General features: G+C 51.4%; 1 protein-coding gene across 2 annotated transcripts in view; it reads left to right on the top strand.

The window, feature by feature from the left end:
- Positions 1-5036: 5036 nt before the first annotated feature.
- COL26A1 (collagen type XXVI alpha 1 chain) overlaps positions 5037-16412 on the top strand; it is a gene marked incomplete at both ends in the record, with an annotated part of 124820 nt that continues 113444 nt past the window's right edge. For both annotated transcript variants that reach the window (XM_084251648.1, XM_084251647.1), the window contains one exon: positions 5037-5194. In XM_084251648.1, coding sequence (XP_084107774.1) covers positions 5037-5194 — 158 coding nt within the window. The remainder of the gene's footprint in view (positions 5195-16412) is intronic.

Genomic DNA, 16412 nt, shown 5'->3' with positions numbered 1-16412 from the left:
TTTGTCTGAAACCCACATGCCTACCCACCATGGAGGCTCTCTTCTCTACTCAATTTTGGTTTGTTTTTAATATTAGTTCTCACTGGAGGAGCCCCAGGTGCTGAACTACACAACTGGGCAGTGGAGGGGGTGTGGAGAACTGCGAGGGTTGTGGGTTGGGGAGAAGCCCTGTTAGATCCCCCACCACAGAACCCCAATGCAGGTCATTATGGGGAGGAACTTGCAGATTCATTGTGTCTGCACCCTGTACCAGGGTAAAGTCTGTAAAGGAATTGCCGGTTGCCTCTTTATTTATAGCTTTAGTCCTTTGCAATGAATGAATATGCGCCCCCCCCCCTCAATATCTTAAAATCCTAACCCCCAACATGATGCTGTTAGGAGATGAGGCTTTTGGAGGTGCCTGGGTCAGGAAGGTGGAGCCCTCATGGATGGGATTAGTTGCCCTTATACAAGAGACCCCACAGAGCTCCCTCCCCCTGCCATGTGTGCAGACAGTGGGAAGACAACTGTCTAGGGGCCAGGTGGCGGGCTTGCACTAGACTCTGAATCTGCTGTGCCCTGGGAGTTCCAGCCTCCAGAGCTGTGAGAAATAGGTGTCGTTTGTAAGTCCCCCTTCCACCCGCCATGTCTATGTTGATCTGTTATAGCAACCTGTGCAGACTAAGACACCCCCTTTCTTCATTTATCACCAAGTGATCTTGCTAGCGACAAGATTTTGTTCCTAATAAACACTCCCAGAGAAACTTTTGTTTGGCAGTGGTGACTTTAGTGAGCAAACTTCACTATATTTAAGTTGGGCTTCCGGCGTCGGCAACTGGGGAGGGGGAAATCTCCATATTTCTTAATGTTTTTTAGGTTTTGCTTTCAACACTTTTTTCCCCCTTTTGAACTTCTGTGTAAGGTCACGGGCTATTGCGGTAGCATCCAGTTTGCTGTCTTCTGAGCATCTATTTCACTGCTGATGTTGGGGGAGACAGGGAGGCTTAGAGGTAGGTATGCTGAGCAAAGTGGTGCTCCCTTTTATAGGACAGTAGTGGAATTGGAGGATAGCAATGCAAAGAAAAAAACTCAGTTGGCATCATCATAACATTCATGTTTCACTCTGGCCATGCACAGAAAGCTTGGAGCAAGACAAAGAAGCCCTTTCGTTGTGGCCATTCTGCTATCTTGGGTTAACTGCAGCCACTTCTGCGCTGTCCCAGGATCCAGAACAGCTGGGAGCCCGGGCTGCTAGAGAAATCAGCTTGAAATCCATCCTGTTCCGACCATTGCCTCCCTGAACTTCTGGGAGAATTGCAGAATCCATGTCCTATAGGGCAGTTGAGGGGAGGGGGAGATTTCTGTTTTAGATTAACAGGAGGATTTATCATGCCAGGTCAATATTTACCTTGGCTTCAGCTTGGTGAGTATTTACTTCTCTGTTCAGTGGCTCTCTCTGCTGACTTCAGCAGAAGCAAAGATCTGCTTTTTGTCTGCTGAAGAGGATGCTGACTGATATTTTCTTATCAGAAAGGTCTGGAAACATAGTTGTGGGGGAGTCCACTTCTCTGGTGTAGTGGGGGTGGGGGTTGTCTTTTTCCACCAAGTAATCTGATCCCTCTTTGTACAAACAGCCTTTGAACTTACAGAACTGGGAGAGTACAAGATCCTAGACAAATCACTTCTCTCCTCTCCTCATCTGGAAGATGGGGAATATTGAGAACCTTTGACTGTCCAAGTTAGAGCTGTGAGCATTTGGGGGGCTAAGGGTTCAATGATGCCCCACAGGCCAGTATTAGTCTGGTTTCCATTTCAGTAGGTCCAGGGGTTATGTGATGGTGAAGGTCACCGAAGAAGCAGGAGAAAGGGGCCAGTGCAAGCTGGGTCCAACCCTACGTCTTTACTACTTGATTTTTTTGACTCTCGGACATCAGCCTCTCCTGAGTTTTCCCACATGTCTGGAGAGGGCTGTGGGCACAATTTTGAGATACAGAGATGGGTGCTTGTGTGGAGTGCTGACCAGAGACTGACCACCAGGGTTGCTAAGGTCTAAAACGTAAAAATGCACTGGACCTCCCAAGCTCTTTATTCCAGGGCTGTTAAAACCGTTCATTTTGCCCGCCCCCCCCCCCCATCTAGACTATGTTTGATCTTGCAAAGTAACACAGATTGCACATTTCACTCAATCACATTCCCATATATATTTTAAAATAAAGTTTTGTTTCAAATCATTGACCATGGAATAAGATGTACCAGGTTTATCCTGTACCTCAGTGTCATACTGGCTGGCCCACCCTGGGGGTTTGAGAGGGGTGGTGTTCTTCAATTTTATCCCTCACCAAAGTCCTACAAATAATAATAATGAACACTATCTGAGCATCATTGTCAGGAACATGATTTCCAGCACATTCTGTGAATAATTCATTGGATTCTTTTAGCAGACCTATACATCAGGTGCTGCCGTTACTCTGACTTTACAGATGAGGATGCTCAGAGAGGCTAGGTAACCTGTCCAAGGTAGCACAGTGGTATTTGTGAGAGAGTTGGACTCCACCGGTGTTTCCTGGGGGTGTGCTGATTAATGTGTGATGCCACACAATCCTTAATTCTTCTTCACTCCCCTGGACCCACTGTAGGGATGTGTGTGCTGCTGCTGAAAATCTTGCCTGCTAAGCTTGGGTATATCCACGACTGCCTTGGAGATGGGAGTAGGGGATGAAGGGTAAAGGGAATTATAAACCAGACCTCAAAAAGTCTTCAGAGGTAAGCTAGCCCACTCTTTATTTTATATATGAAGATGCAGTGGAGGACCAGCGAGGGGAATGGCTGGCTTCAGGTCACCCAGCCAATCAGTGAGGGAGCCAGGGCACATCTGGGGCTTCTGGTTCCTGGTGGGATGGCTGATCCCACATTCCTTTCCCTGATTTTATGCATCCTTGTCTTTTTAACATCACCTTCCAAATGGAACCACCTCTTCTTTGCAGACAACTTGTTAGGACTGCTTGCTATCTTTTTAAGCAAAAAAAAGGTCATTTTCATGCCTCCCTCAAAAAATAGTGTTAGTACCTGGAGGGTGAGAACCATGTCCTTTGCTTCTTTAACACTTTTGTTGTACCTAACAGAGTGCTGGGCACACGGAAGTTCCAAGTTTACATTCACGGGCCTGGAATAAACTGATTGTCCTAGACTTAAAGAGGAGGGAGAACTACCTCAGTCCTGAGGTTTCTGAGATGTGTTCATTCTTTACCTAGAGCTTCCCATCCTAAAGCACCCTGCAGTCTGGAGTGGTTATCTCTTCCTCCTTTTGTTTCTGCTTTGACCCCCTGGCTTGGGTGTAGCCTGTGGCACTGGAAAAATGAGTTTAAGATAAAACTCAGCTCTTGCTCCCTTACTACAATGCCTGCAGCATAAAGCCAGTTTACAGCAACATGGAATTTCTCTGGTCTTTAAGATCTCATTATGCAAGTAAAGGAGGGGAAGGAGGAAGACAGATGCTTACAGATTCCAAGGGGGGGTGGTGACCTCATCATTTATTGGATGTTGGCTAACTGCCCAAGGAGCACAGTTGAGATTCTTTTTGGGGAAGCACTGAAAATCCCCTGATAATCGAATCTTTTGGGCCTTGAGAGAGGGATGGAGGGTGAGATGAAGAAAGTGGACTGAGTTTCAAATTACATTTATTATTAGGGGGCTGTCCACTCTGAGATGGACTCTGTCCATCCTGTGTCCTCAATAGAGACTTGGAAAGTGTGCAAGTTCCATTAAAAAGACCATGGCAGGACTTGAGGGCATTGAGTGGATAAGGATGGTGGTTTGGGCAGAGGGAGAAGTGGGCTGGAGATGAGATACTGGGATATACATTGAAGCTGCACACAGGATCTGTTCACGTGGGCACACACAGGGCTCTATAATAAGAGGGCAAAGTCATGGAGGACTCTCTTCACATTTTTGAAAGCGTCTTCCTATCTTCCTCTAACAACAATCCCATACTTCTTTAACAAGATGCGTTGTAATCCATTAAGCACTTCCATACTGGGTGGCTTCTCTCCAGCCCCAGTAGGCATTTTACAGACCAGGAGCTCCTGCCTTTTGCAGAAGCGAAGCCAGATTCAAGGCTTCTGCCAGCCCCTGGGATGCTTTGCCAAGAAAAAAAAAAAAAAAAAAAAGACCCCAAGCTGGGGAATGGGGCACAGGCTGGATTTCAAGTCCCACCGTGCCTTGTCAGCATATAGTGCAGTGGGCATCCTGCAGCCCAGAAAAGACCAATTTGGGTGGAAGCTGGGGATGAGACTCAGCATTCACATCCGCAAAAGGGGGCACTGTATTACCTCTTTCCCCAGTTCCTTTCCAGATAGGATGCCTTATGACTCTAGGACCACTTCTCACCTCCAGACCAGTGTTTCACTCATCCCAGCTACTTCTTTGGAGACACAGAGGGCAGGTAGGAGCTAGAAGTAGAGGTGGAGAGGGTTCTGTGCAAAGTCTGGGTGTGCAATGGTTTGGCCCAGAGGCCTGTATGTCTTTTTCTGGGTTAACTTATTTGAGCCTCCGTTTCCACCTATGAAAAAGGGGAACGGTGCCCCCTGTATTAGAAGGTAGTGTGGTGGGGATTAAACATGATCCAGGCGAAATTGCTAGGCAGAGTGCGCGTGCAACAAGCGTTTGAGGATCCCAGGGTTAGGTTGAGAAGATTTTGGAATGTGTGTGCCGGGGACCCAGGCCCCAAGTCTAGCTCGAGGGCCGCTCGGTTCCGGGACCCTCAGCAGATCCCGAACCCCGGTTCCAAAGCCACTGCTCTTCCTCGGCCCCGGGCGGTCGAGGGTTAAAGAGAAAGCCCCACGCCCCCTTTGACGGCGCTGAGCCCACCTCGCCGAATTTGAAAAGGCGGCCCAGGAGAGGCGTGAGCGCCCCCCAGACACTCCAGCTCGGACCCGGGTTGTGCTGCTCGCCGGCTCGCTCGCTCTGCTCCCGGCGGGACCGCGGGTTCGGTCCGGCCGCGTGCGCTCCCGTCTGTCCCCCCGCCCGGGACTCCGGGTCCCCGCGGGCGGCCGCGCAAAATGAAGCTGGCCCTCCTCCTGCCCTGGGCGTGCTGCTGCCTCTGCGGGTCGGCGCTGGCCACCGGCTTCCTCTACCCCTTCCCGGCCGCAGCCCTGCAGCAGCACGGCTACCCCGACGCGGGCGCCGGCTCCCCGGGCAGCGGCTACGGGAGCCGCCGGTGAGCTGCGAGGGGCGGCGGGGCCTGCGGGCTCGGGCGGTCGGGGCTGCGGGCGGTCGGGGGCTGGGGCTGGGGAGAAGGGCCGACAGGCTGGGGGCGCGGGGCTGAGCAGGCTGCGGGCCTTCGGGTCTGGGGGCGCCGGGCTCCGGGGGGCGGGAGACGCGGGCCGGGGTGGTTTGGGGTCTGAGGCGGAGGGACTGGGCACGCAGGGGCAGTGGGAGGCGAGGGGCTCCTATCGTGGGGGGGGGGGAAGGGGCGGGGGGCGGAGGGACCGAACGTGCCGGGCTGGGACTGCGGTGGTCTCTGGCCGCACCCACTCTTTTCCTTTCCTTGTTCCCCCAACTTCGCTCTTTCGGCGGCTCAGACCCGCGGGGTGTGCGTGCGCGCGCGCGTGTCGCGGGGGTGCGAGGGGGTGCGGGGGGGCGCGGGGCCGTCTCCGGGCTCCGGGGCTCACTCCTTGGGCGTTTACGGCTCACGTGGCCCCACCGCGCTCACCTGCGCGGCCGCGGCTTTGTGTTGGCCAGCAGGTTCCCGAGTTGCCCAGGTCGTGCGTCCCGGGCCCCGCCGCTCCCACTGGTCGCCCGGGGACACCGAAGGGGCGATTTCGTCCGGCCTTTGGGGCTGGGGTGGCGGAGGAACCTCGGCTGCAGCCCCCCCCCGCCCCCCGGCACCTGGGAACCAGGAGCGGGTGGGGTCGGAGAAGCCGCGGGGTTACCCAGCCCGAGGCGTCCAGAGCCCCCCGCAGCTCCCTTGCGCCGGCAGGTGGCGCCCTGGCCGCCTCCAGATGGTCCAGGCTGGCGTCTCCTCACCCGGCTTGAAATCCCCCAGAAAAAGCGTGAGCTCTCAGGCCAGCTTCCAAACGCCCCGTTTGTGCAACTCATTCGAATTTCGCTTTTTCCAAATTAATAGCAATTACCACTCTGCTCTCTAGAGCACGCGACCTGCATTCGTATTAGTCATCTCTTTTGATCCCAAAACCGCCTCAGCGCTCGCTCTTGGAGTACCTCGCTCCTTAAAATGAGGAAACTGAGGCCCAGAGGAAGGTCCCCGAGTCCGTGGCAACTCGGACTGACCTTCGCTGTCTTCTTTCTTCAAATCCTGTGCTTGCGAAGCTACTCTCTGCTGATTGATGCACAGAAAGGAAGACCCCGGTTCTTTCTCCTTGATAGTTACCAAGGCTGGGAGGGTGGCGGAGGGTACCTGCCAGTGTCCACAGCCCAGAGACAGGCATATTCCGTGCTGCGAAGAACATGCACTTAATGGTTGGATAGGCGAGTCCCAGAAAAGCATAAAACTGCTTCTGGAAAACTTTGCATGCAGTTTTATTTCCTTCACTTTGTTTGGAAATATTTTCCCAAGGCTTCTATTAGTTTTATTCTCCAAACACCCACAGTAGTGTGGTCTCTGCTCACTTCCATATGAGAATGTCTAAAACATAAGCTTTTCAAGTTGCAGAATGATATGTATAGCATGATCTCATTTATGAAAAAAAATCTGTCCTATAACTGCTCAGAAAAAAAATTGTAGGAAACCATTTTTAGCAGATACCTATCTGGAGAGACCTGTGACTGAATCCCCTATTTTCCCCTCTGTCTGCTTGTGTCTGGTTTGCATGTTTTACAAGGAATGTGTGTTCATGAATTAATTTTATAATTGAAGAGTGTGGGAAGGGTGAAACTGCAGTCGGGAGTATGCTGCTGACGTAGGGCTAACGGTGGAGTCCTTGAAGGCAGCAAGTGAGTGGGGCAGGAGTCCTGGTATTTGGTGAGCTGGAATTGTGTACCTCTGCAGAAACTTGGAGGTGATTGCTCTAGCACAAATAAAAAGAGGTCCAAATAAATGTGATAACCTTCCAGAACTTTTTCCACTAAGGTGGGAGCAGAAAGAAATTATGATTAGGTATGGGGAGGGTCTGGATGAATTTGTGGAAAATGGATTCCTGAATAGGGCAGATTGTGGGGGTTGGTGAGGAGGTTTGGGGCAGGGTCCAAATGCTGGAGATGGTCACTCCACAGCCTGGCAGAGAAAGAAAGCCCCACATGGACAGTGCTCACACCTGGGCTTGTCACTGACTTGGCTGGCCTCGTGGGACACATTTCTGTGTCTCATGTGCTGTCAATCACTAATGGCCCATGTCCTTGAAATTCAGAAGCAGAAGACTTGGGGACAGCTTTTTGTAGGGTGCTTTTCATAGCTGTCTGCAGATGTGCTTACTGCAGCTTGGTCTCTGTGAATGCACAAAGTGACAGAGGCTCCTTGACAAATAGTCTTTATTTCATGTTATTGTTCCTGTTGGCTTCTGCTTTTTGGATGTGGCTTCTCTGGAGTGTGTGTGTGTGTGTGTGTGTGTGTGTGTTTCCTCCCCTTCTTATACAGAGCTGTGACTTGTCCAACTCTTCTGCATGTGCCTGTCTTTAACCTCATGCTGTGCTGTGGAGCCTCCTGTCTATCAGGGTGTAGACACCTTCCACATTGTTTTTCCTATTTAAAAAAAAAAAAGGTAAAATCCATACAGCCTAGAATTTACCATCTTAACCATCTTTAGGGGTACAGTTCAGCGGTGTTAAGTATATTTGTAGTGTTATGAAACCATGACACATCCATCTCTAGAACTTTCCATCTTTCTGGCGTTCACTTTTACAGCTCTGTAACTCTGCATGCTGTGAGTGACTCTGGTTTATTCAACTTGTCCTTTGCTAGTCATTGTTCTAAACTTTTGTATCACAAATAGCACCGCATAAAAACCTTGTGGGTTATTCATTTCACATTTTAAAATGTGAATCTTTAGGGCACATTTATTTTTTTTTTTTTTATTTTATTTATTTATTTATTTTTAAAGAGGCATGTTATTTATTTATTTGTTTGTTTGTTTGTTTTGCTTATACATGCACTGGGTACAGTCAGAAGCGCGGGAGGGTGAGAGAATTCACCAGAGCCAGAGTGGGGAGCAGAGCAGGCAGAAGGACTGAAGTACACTGCTGAGGGGAGCAGCGGGCGGCAGGAGAGGTCTGCGCGCCATGCGGGACCCTCCTCCGGTGGCCGGGGAGCAGCCGGGGATCGAACCGGCGCAGCAGAGGCTGCGGGCAGCTTCGCAACCCAGCGCTCAACCGCTGCGCCACCGGGGAGGTTTAGGGCACATTTAAAGGAGTTTTACTGAGTTAAAAGGTACATGCATACACCACTCTGCTAGTTAGTGTCAAATTGCCCACCATAGGCGCCAGACCATTTTGCATTCCTTTTCATTTTTTCTTGGGGTACTTTTTGAAGAAGTCATTTTGATGATGCTAGGTTAAAATGGCCTTGTGGAGATGAAAATAGATTTCTCTGGCTTATCCTACCTATGAGCTTGGGTTACCCTTAACATTTGTGGGGAAGGGTCCAGGTGGAGTCCCACACACCATGTGTCTAAATATTTAAAAGTTATAGATATTTAAAAGTTATAAAGCAAGCATTCAAACTGCTAAATAAAATATATTCTGTCATTGACTTAGTCAGACATACTCTGCTAAGGACCTGGGCGGCCGGGCTCAGGTTTTGAACTCTTGGTCTCCTTGAGTTTTCCATGGGACTTAGTGGTGCAGGGAAAAACCAGCTTTCACTTCCCTTTTCATCTCACCTAATACCTCGCCTCTGGTGGGATCTCACGTACTCAGTGTGACTCCAGCTCTGTCCCAGTCCCTCCCACCTGCAACAGCTGTCACTCGGTCTGGGTATGTGCAGTTATTGGGAAGAAAATTCCAGGTCCCTGAGTACCTGTGCTTTGTCTACAAGGGTGGGGGCTGTGGGCTATGGGGGTCATGCCCCCTCAGCCCCAGTCCCCTTACTCTGTGGAGAGGGTTGTGGCTGGAGGGGGTTCAGAGTGGAGCTCTCAAAAGCACAATGCTCAAGGTAGGTGTTCCTCTTGCCAGAACTTGCCTCAGTCCTGTTCACTGTCCCCTCTGGGGGAGATGGACAGTGAGTCTCAGGGAGGCACAAGGACATGTGCACCTCAAATCCTTAAATGGGGGGCCTCCCCGGTGGCGCAGCGGTTGAGCGCTGGGCTGCGAAGCTGCCCACAGCCTCTGCAGCACCGGTTCGATCCCTGGCTGCCGAACGAGGGTCCCACATGGCGCGCAGACCTCTCCTGCCGCCCGCTGCTCCCCTCAGCAGTGTACTTTGTCACTCTGCCTGTTCTGCTCCCCGCTCTGGCTCTGGTGAATTCTCTCACCCTCCCACGCTTCTGACTGTACCCAGTGCTTGTATAAATAAATAAATAAATAAATAAATAAATAAATCTTTAAAAAAAAAAAATCCTTAAATGGTTCTTCCCCAATGTCCCCAACCCAAGAGGCTGCATCACAGAGACTGAGATCAGCTGTCTGTGCCCAGTGTTCCCTGCCAGTGTTGCTCCCTGTGGGGTACGTGCCCTTCCTCCCCCGAGGATGGTAAGCTCTCAGGGGACCACACCCGCCTGTGTGGGACCTGGTCAAGCTCAGAATTGAGGGGCTTATGCTGCTGGTTGTGCTGAGCAAAGTGAGTTGTGTCCACCTGGGTCCCCTCAGTGGTCTGGACTCGCAGTTCTGGGGGCAATGGTCAGGCGGACACCCTGGACATAGGGACCCCTTGTCCTGATGACAAGGGACGGACGTAAGGCAGGGGAGCTATGGGCTGCTCACTCACAGGGATTTGTTTCTGCTCTTTTAGGAACACGGCTATATTCTGACCAGATGTTCAGGATTTTTAACCCATTTCCAGACTATTCTAAGAAGTGATGGATGGAATTCAGAACTTGCGACTGCTTTGTTTTCCATATAGAAACTCTGGCAAGTCAGACTTAGAAAAGCTCTGATCCCTTGCCCTCCCTTTTCCCTTCTTCACTCCATTTCTTTCTCTCCCTCCTTCTCTCCCTAGCCCCTCATGTCCTTCACATCTTCCCAGGCAGAGCTAGCTTTGGGGCCTTTAACCAGGAGTCACCTACTTGGGGTTTAGTGCTTTGCATTTACCACCTTGACATTCTCAATATTCTCAGAACGTGTGCATTGAAGGTGAAGGCTGATGGACAGCGGAGCATAGTCCAGGGCTCGAGCCTCAACTGTCCACCCCCCCACCCTCTCGCACCCCAGCCACCATTTCTGCTCTGCAGCTACTGCACCTTCTGCAGGCAGGTGGGGCTTGGGATTGGGCTCAGGAATTCGGGGGACCATGATGGTTCTCACAAGGTTGTCATTCCCTGTAGGATGGTGGCCTCTTGGGCGGGCACCTTCACTTCCCTGGCCTCCCTGGTGCGCCATGTTCAGCCCCGTGCTGGTGGGAATTAGAATTTATGAACTAGAATGCAATAGCAAAGAGAGTATCACGTGTGGAACACCAAGTGTTCTTTTGTGAAGCTTGTTTCAGATGCTTGTGTGTTCACCCCTCTAGAGGCAGGCAGGGTCCAAGGGTACCAGTGAGGGTCTGCTCTTGTCCTGCGAGCATCCCTTCACCCTTTGCCCAAGAGCCCCACATGAAATAGTAGACAAATGACAGATTGAGAGAAAGGGGGAAAGCTCTGTGTTTTAGTACCTTTAGCTGCATGTCTCCCCAGCTTTTTGAATGAGGAATCCCCACAGTTTCATTTTTCACTGTGCCCCACAGGTTATTTAGCTGATCTTGCTCCCCTAATGTCATTGCAGCATCCCCTAAACAGCAGGGTTCTGACTGGCTTCTCAGGATGAATTGGGGAAATGGAAGAATTAGATCTCCAGGCCCAAACGTGACTCAGGAAGTCTAGCATCCGGAGATTGTATTTTAATGGCCTCCCCAGGTGGCTTTTCTGTGTGGCCAGGTTTAGGAAACCTTGAGATTCTTTCATCAAAAGTATAAAAAATACCTTCTATACAGGGACAGGGTGTGTGTATGTGCCTGCACACACATGCACATACACAGACACACAAGCATCTAAAACAAGTTTCATAAAAGAATACTTAGTGTTCCACATGTGATACTCTCTTTGCTGCTGTATTCTAATTCATAAAAAAAAAAAAATGCTTGCCAGGACTCAGAAAAGTGATTCCATGGCCCCCTTGGGTTCAGACCTGCAGTGGAAGATCCCATGTCTGGGGATGTCTATGTCTCCAGCCTCCCCAGTTCTGGTGCCTGGTCCTCCAGACTGTGACCCTGAAATCTCATTTTTGTTGTTTCAATTGAACTGAGGTGCTTGACAGGTCCACTCCCTACTCCAAAGGACTCCCCCATACCTCTGCTCCACCTTCTCCTGGGGTAGCCCAAACATCCCTTCCTTCAGGAAGTCTTCCCAGGCTGACATTCCTACACTGTTCACCTCTCTGTGGGCAGCTCTCTGTAGCTTTTATATCCTGGATTGCGGTTTGGGTACTGGGAGCTCACTTTCCACTGCCCCTTCCCACAGGTGGAATCATTTTTAAAAAAAGATTTATTTATTTATTTATGTAAGAACCTGGGTACAGGCCAGATGCGCGGGAGGGTGAGAGGATTCACCAGAAACAGAGCAGGGAACAGAACAGGCAGACTGACGAAATACACTGCTGAGGGGAGCAGCGGGCGTGCAGGAGAGGTCTGCTGCACCATGTGGGACCCTCGCCGGTTGGCCGGGATCAAACCGGCGCTGAGAGGCTGCGGACAGCTTCACAGAGCGGCGCTCAACCGCCTGCACCACCAGGGGAGGCCCAGATGGAATCATTTTTGCTATCTGTTTACTCCCTACCTAGTTCTGCCCTGCCTGGGACTCGAGTGTGTCAACTGGCACTGCCCACTACCTCTTGGGAGTGTGAGCTGACCCAGGCCAGGCTTTCACCACCCAAACTTCATGGAGCCCAGGACAGGCAGGCTGAGGCTGAGGACTCAGGCCTGCCTGCGGGAGGCCCTCTGCACACCCCGGGGGTGCCCAGTTACTATTGAGCACCTGCTGCATGCTTGGTGCTGGCCATAGGGTGAGTTGTGATTCAGACCCAGCCACTGCCCTTGAGGAGCTCAGAGACCATCTAGGGAGGGCAACCTGTGGGAAAGAGTGACTCAAATCTGTGCAAAGGAGGGTGGGTGGACTAGGGCCTGTGAGCAAATTAGTTGTCTAGGGGAGTTTGGGTGTGTGGGAATTTGGGCATTTTTGTGCCTCAGCTTTCTCACCTGTAAAATGGGAATGATCACAGTATTTACTTCATAAAGTTGGTCTAGGGCCTAAATGAGTTCATGAAGTGCTTAGAAAAACATGTAGTAAGCACTGTGCTCTGACTGGGTAGTATGCTAATGTGCCTTGCAGAGGTTGCCAGGATGGGGGTTCACAAACATGAGGCTACAGAATCCTGTTGTTAGGATGGTATTCCAGATCCCATGGATTGAGGCTCCATGCTGAGGGCTTCCCAGAGGAGTCCTGTTTGATGAGGATCTTGTAGGATGAACAGGAGTGGCCTGCCCAGCGGGGCATATTGTACAGAGAGAATAGCTGTGTAAGGGATGGGTGCTCAAGGGTGCCTGACACCCATGGCTAGTGGACTCAGCTCAGAATGGCTAGATGTGGGCTGTGGGCAGGTGTGTGGGGTGGGGGGCAGGCCAAGTGTCTGGAGCCTGAGTATGAGTAAAGCCCCATTTCTGCTACCCTGAGTTTGGGCTTATGTGCAGGCCTGGTCATAATGGGTGCTGGGGCAGCTTTGCTAGTGTGGGAGAGGCAGGGTAGCAGAAGGGGAGCCTTAGGAGGGAGGTCAGCAACAGGCAGAGTCAGGAGCCCCGAAATTGGGCAGAGGCAGCAGAGATGGTGCAGAGGGGAGGGGAGTGCTCAGAATCGTGCACTTGCACATTGGACCTCAGGTAGCAGGACAGCTTCAGGGTGGGGCTTCTGGCTGTCCCTGGGTTCAGGATGCCAGGAGCCAGGAGTTGCCAGGAGCCAGCGTCTCTGCTCCTTGGAACATCGCCAAGACTCCTCAGTGTTTTGTCAGCATTGAAAAGAAAGCGATGCACGGTGTTCACGTACTTTGCATTTTTGAGAAATATTTGTATTATCCCTCCACGCAGCCTTGGTTGCTGATGTTTGCATCCAGCACTGGGCTCTCCCAGATCTGGCCTTCAGTTCGTTTGCTGAGCGAATGAACGAACAAACGCGTTGCCTCTCTCCTCTGGGCAGCGGGGCGGTGGCTTCTGCCTTCCTGCAGGTCTGTCCTTCTGAGGGTCCTGGAGGGTGGTCCTTGTCTGTGCTCTGTCCCCAGCAAGCCAGCTCTGGAGGCCATTGCCTTAGGGGGTCCTACTTCTTCCTTTGAAGTAGGGATGGGTGGAAAAGGGGATCTTTTCCCCAAAAACACCCTGAATGGCCTCAGTGCAAATTTCTGGACAGGGCTTTTCCTTGGGCCCCGGGGCTCTCTGCATCTCTGCTCCATCCTCTTGCTCTCCTCCCCCCACCCCAGCGTGTCTGTTATTTTAAAATCCATTCCCAGAGAAACAATTCCCATGGCAATAAGAACACTACTCCAGGCTTCTCTTGGCTTGGACTGGTCCGACACTTCATTGCTGCTTCCAGAGTGTGTGAGCTGGACCCTGACCAACTCTGCCTTGGGCAGGGGACCAGAGTAACAATAACTAACTGTTAGAGGATTTTCGGGAATCCCGTGGCCGGTCCTGTGGAAGCAGACACACGGCACACTGTTCTCCTGTCCGAGGTGTCGGGGTCCCAGCATGTCTTGCTTGGTCTTCCCTTTCACGTCTCCCAGAAACCAGGGTCTGCATGTTTCTCTTTGGTGGTGTGTATGAGACCACCTTGAAAGGCGCTGGATCCAGTCCAGCTTAGTGCTGTAACATGTGGGGAGACGGGGGACCCCCACTGCCTGCACCTTTGCCTGCTCCACCCCCAGCTGTGATCTGCACAGAGGTCGGAGCTGGCCATGCTGACTGCTGACCTTTGCCAGCTCCCCCTGGCCCAGATGTTTTTAGAGCTAGTTCCGTCAGGTGTTTGTGGAAGTTATGAGAAGAAACGTGGGAAGTGCTTGGGAACTAAGCCCCAGACTTTCCTTAATAAAGAGGGAGGGTGTGAATTCAGGGCCTGCCTGGTCTGAATCGCAGCTTTGGGTGGCCCTGACCGAGTGACCCACTGTGTACCTCAGTCTCCTCATCTGTGAAATGGGAATAATTGTAGTATTTACTTCATCAGGTCATTCTGGGGTTTTAAATGAGTTATAATATTCATGAAGTGCTTGGTACAATATCTGTGTCATCTCTGCGTGACCTTGTTACAGAGCAACCCCGATATAAAACGGGGTGCCTGATTGTGGGTCCTCACCCGCGCACTTAAAAGGAACTTATTAATACTCAATTGCAGGCATACACAAAAGGTTAATAAAAGGTTTATTTACAGAAGAAATGAATAACTCAGGGAGAAAAAGAGGGAGATAAACTCATGAATGCGTCCTATCCGTTCTGCTGAACTGGAATCCCAATGGCACGTTGGGAGCTGGAGAAGAGCCAAGAGCCGTGAGGCCAAGATACTGACCCAAGGCCCACGTGTCTGGTTTTATACCAAACCTGGCTGCTTAACCCTACCCTCAGGTCCCAGCAACCCTCCCTTTGATAATGATGGGATTTGTCATTCCCAATGTCTTGATGGCTTTGGTCTGGAGTGGGGGTGGAGTCCACAAAGCCTGTATGGAACTAACTCAGGACATCCTTTCCCCCTAACAATCTCATAAGGTCATAAAGATTGTGCAAAGCTGGAGAGGCGGGGAGTTTCACAGACATCTGAGGCCCTCCAGGTCCTTTTCCATGGAGATTTCATTAGGATGGTGTTTCAGATGACTGTTCATGGAAAGGCTGGTCTGTTGGGTCAGGTTAAAAGCCCCACCAGTTTATGGTGCCCTTCAGAGCTGAGCCTAAACTTGCTCACCAGGTTCATTTCCAACCCCCCTCAGTCACCCACCCCGGTGCTGCGGGGGAGCGAGAGAACTTCAGAAGCAAGGGCTTATGGATTTCCTGAATCCCCGCTCAGGTTTTCAAGGTCATGAGTGTGTGTGTGTGTGTGTGTGGGGGGGGGGTTGGCAGTCCACAATCCCAGTTCAACCTCAGCCTCTGGGGTTGAACATAAGAAGGTTGCCCCCAGAACACAATTGGGAAGCAGGATGGGCGGTCTGGGGGCCCTGAGATGCCCATGGTGGGGTCTTAGGCCTAGGAGTTCTGGTGAGCTTCATGTCCCAAGGGGTGTGACAGCCCAGGTCCTGACACCATGTGGCCCGGGGGTGGGAAAGAGCTTTGCCTGTCCTGGCTCATGCAGCAGGCATGTCATGACCTGCCCAGGGGCCCATGGTCACCCCGGCTTGTCCTTCCCCAACTCAGTGCCTCATGAGTAACGTGAAACTAATAGGATTGGGCTGAGATCAAGTGAGAGAATGTGTCTGTTAAATACACAGACTAATTACTACTCAGCGCATTCTTGCTCACTGGATGAGGGCCCCAATTCCACCTCTCTGAGTAGGATTGGGGAGGGGCACCAACATTTGTGTGTGGTATGTGTGTATGTGTGTGCACACACGTGCATGTGTGCATATAAGTTGTCTGTACCTAAGATTGATCGCAGTTTGCAAGTATGTTTTTGTTTGCAAGTATCTGTGCCCCACCCCCTTCCTGGTTCTGGAAGGGCAGGGAATGTGTGGCATTTGCTGCAAGGCCCCCCTGTCCCTAGTACTCAGGAGGCTGGCAGAGGGTCTTTCCTGTTTGGGACCTTTGTAAAAGTCTCAGGCTTCCCTCTTCCCAGGGAGTAGCTTTTGGAGTCAGACCCCACAGCCCTGCTGGCCCCGGAGGTGGCAAGCCCGACTGCACACCCCAAGCCTCACTTAGGATGCCTTTGCGAAGGTGGCAGTCTCTTTCTGATTTAACTCTGGCTGGCTGTGCTCTAGCCAGTTGCCTCTGGCATCTGACATTTTTGTCATTCCTGCTCCTCTGGAAGGGCTTATCTGGGGAATCAGCACTTCTCTCTTCCATCTCCTCCATGATTGATTTGGCCACATGGCTGATTCTCCTGGGCAAGCTGAGAGGTCTCAGCTTGCCCAGGTACCCACCATTTCTGGGTGGATGAGATCCTGAACCTCTACAGGATTTGCAGGCTCTTTTTCTCTTTTGTTATCCAACAACTGATGATGACAATTAGCTCACAGCCACAAGTTTCCCAGGTAAAAGGTCTGAACTAATGTGTCTTCCTGGAGCTGCAGCTGAGCAGAGAGGAGACACATGTACATCAGGGTCCCAGAGGGAG

The sequence above is a fragment of the Talpa europaea genome (genome assembly GCF_964194135.1).
Source record: "Talpa europaea genome assembly, chromosome: 12".
NCBI classification, from domain to species: domain Eukaryota; kingdom Metazoa; phylum Chordata; class Mammalia; order Eulipotyphla; family Talpidae; genus Talpa; species Talpa europaea.
The sequence above is the reverse complement of the archived record's forward strand: the minus strand, read 5'-3'. Positions and strand labels throughout refer to the sequence as shown.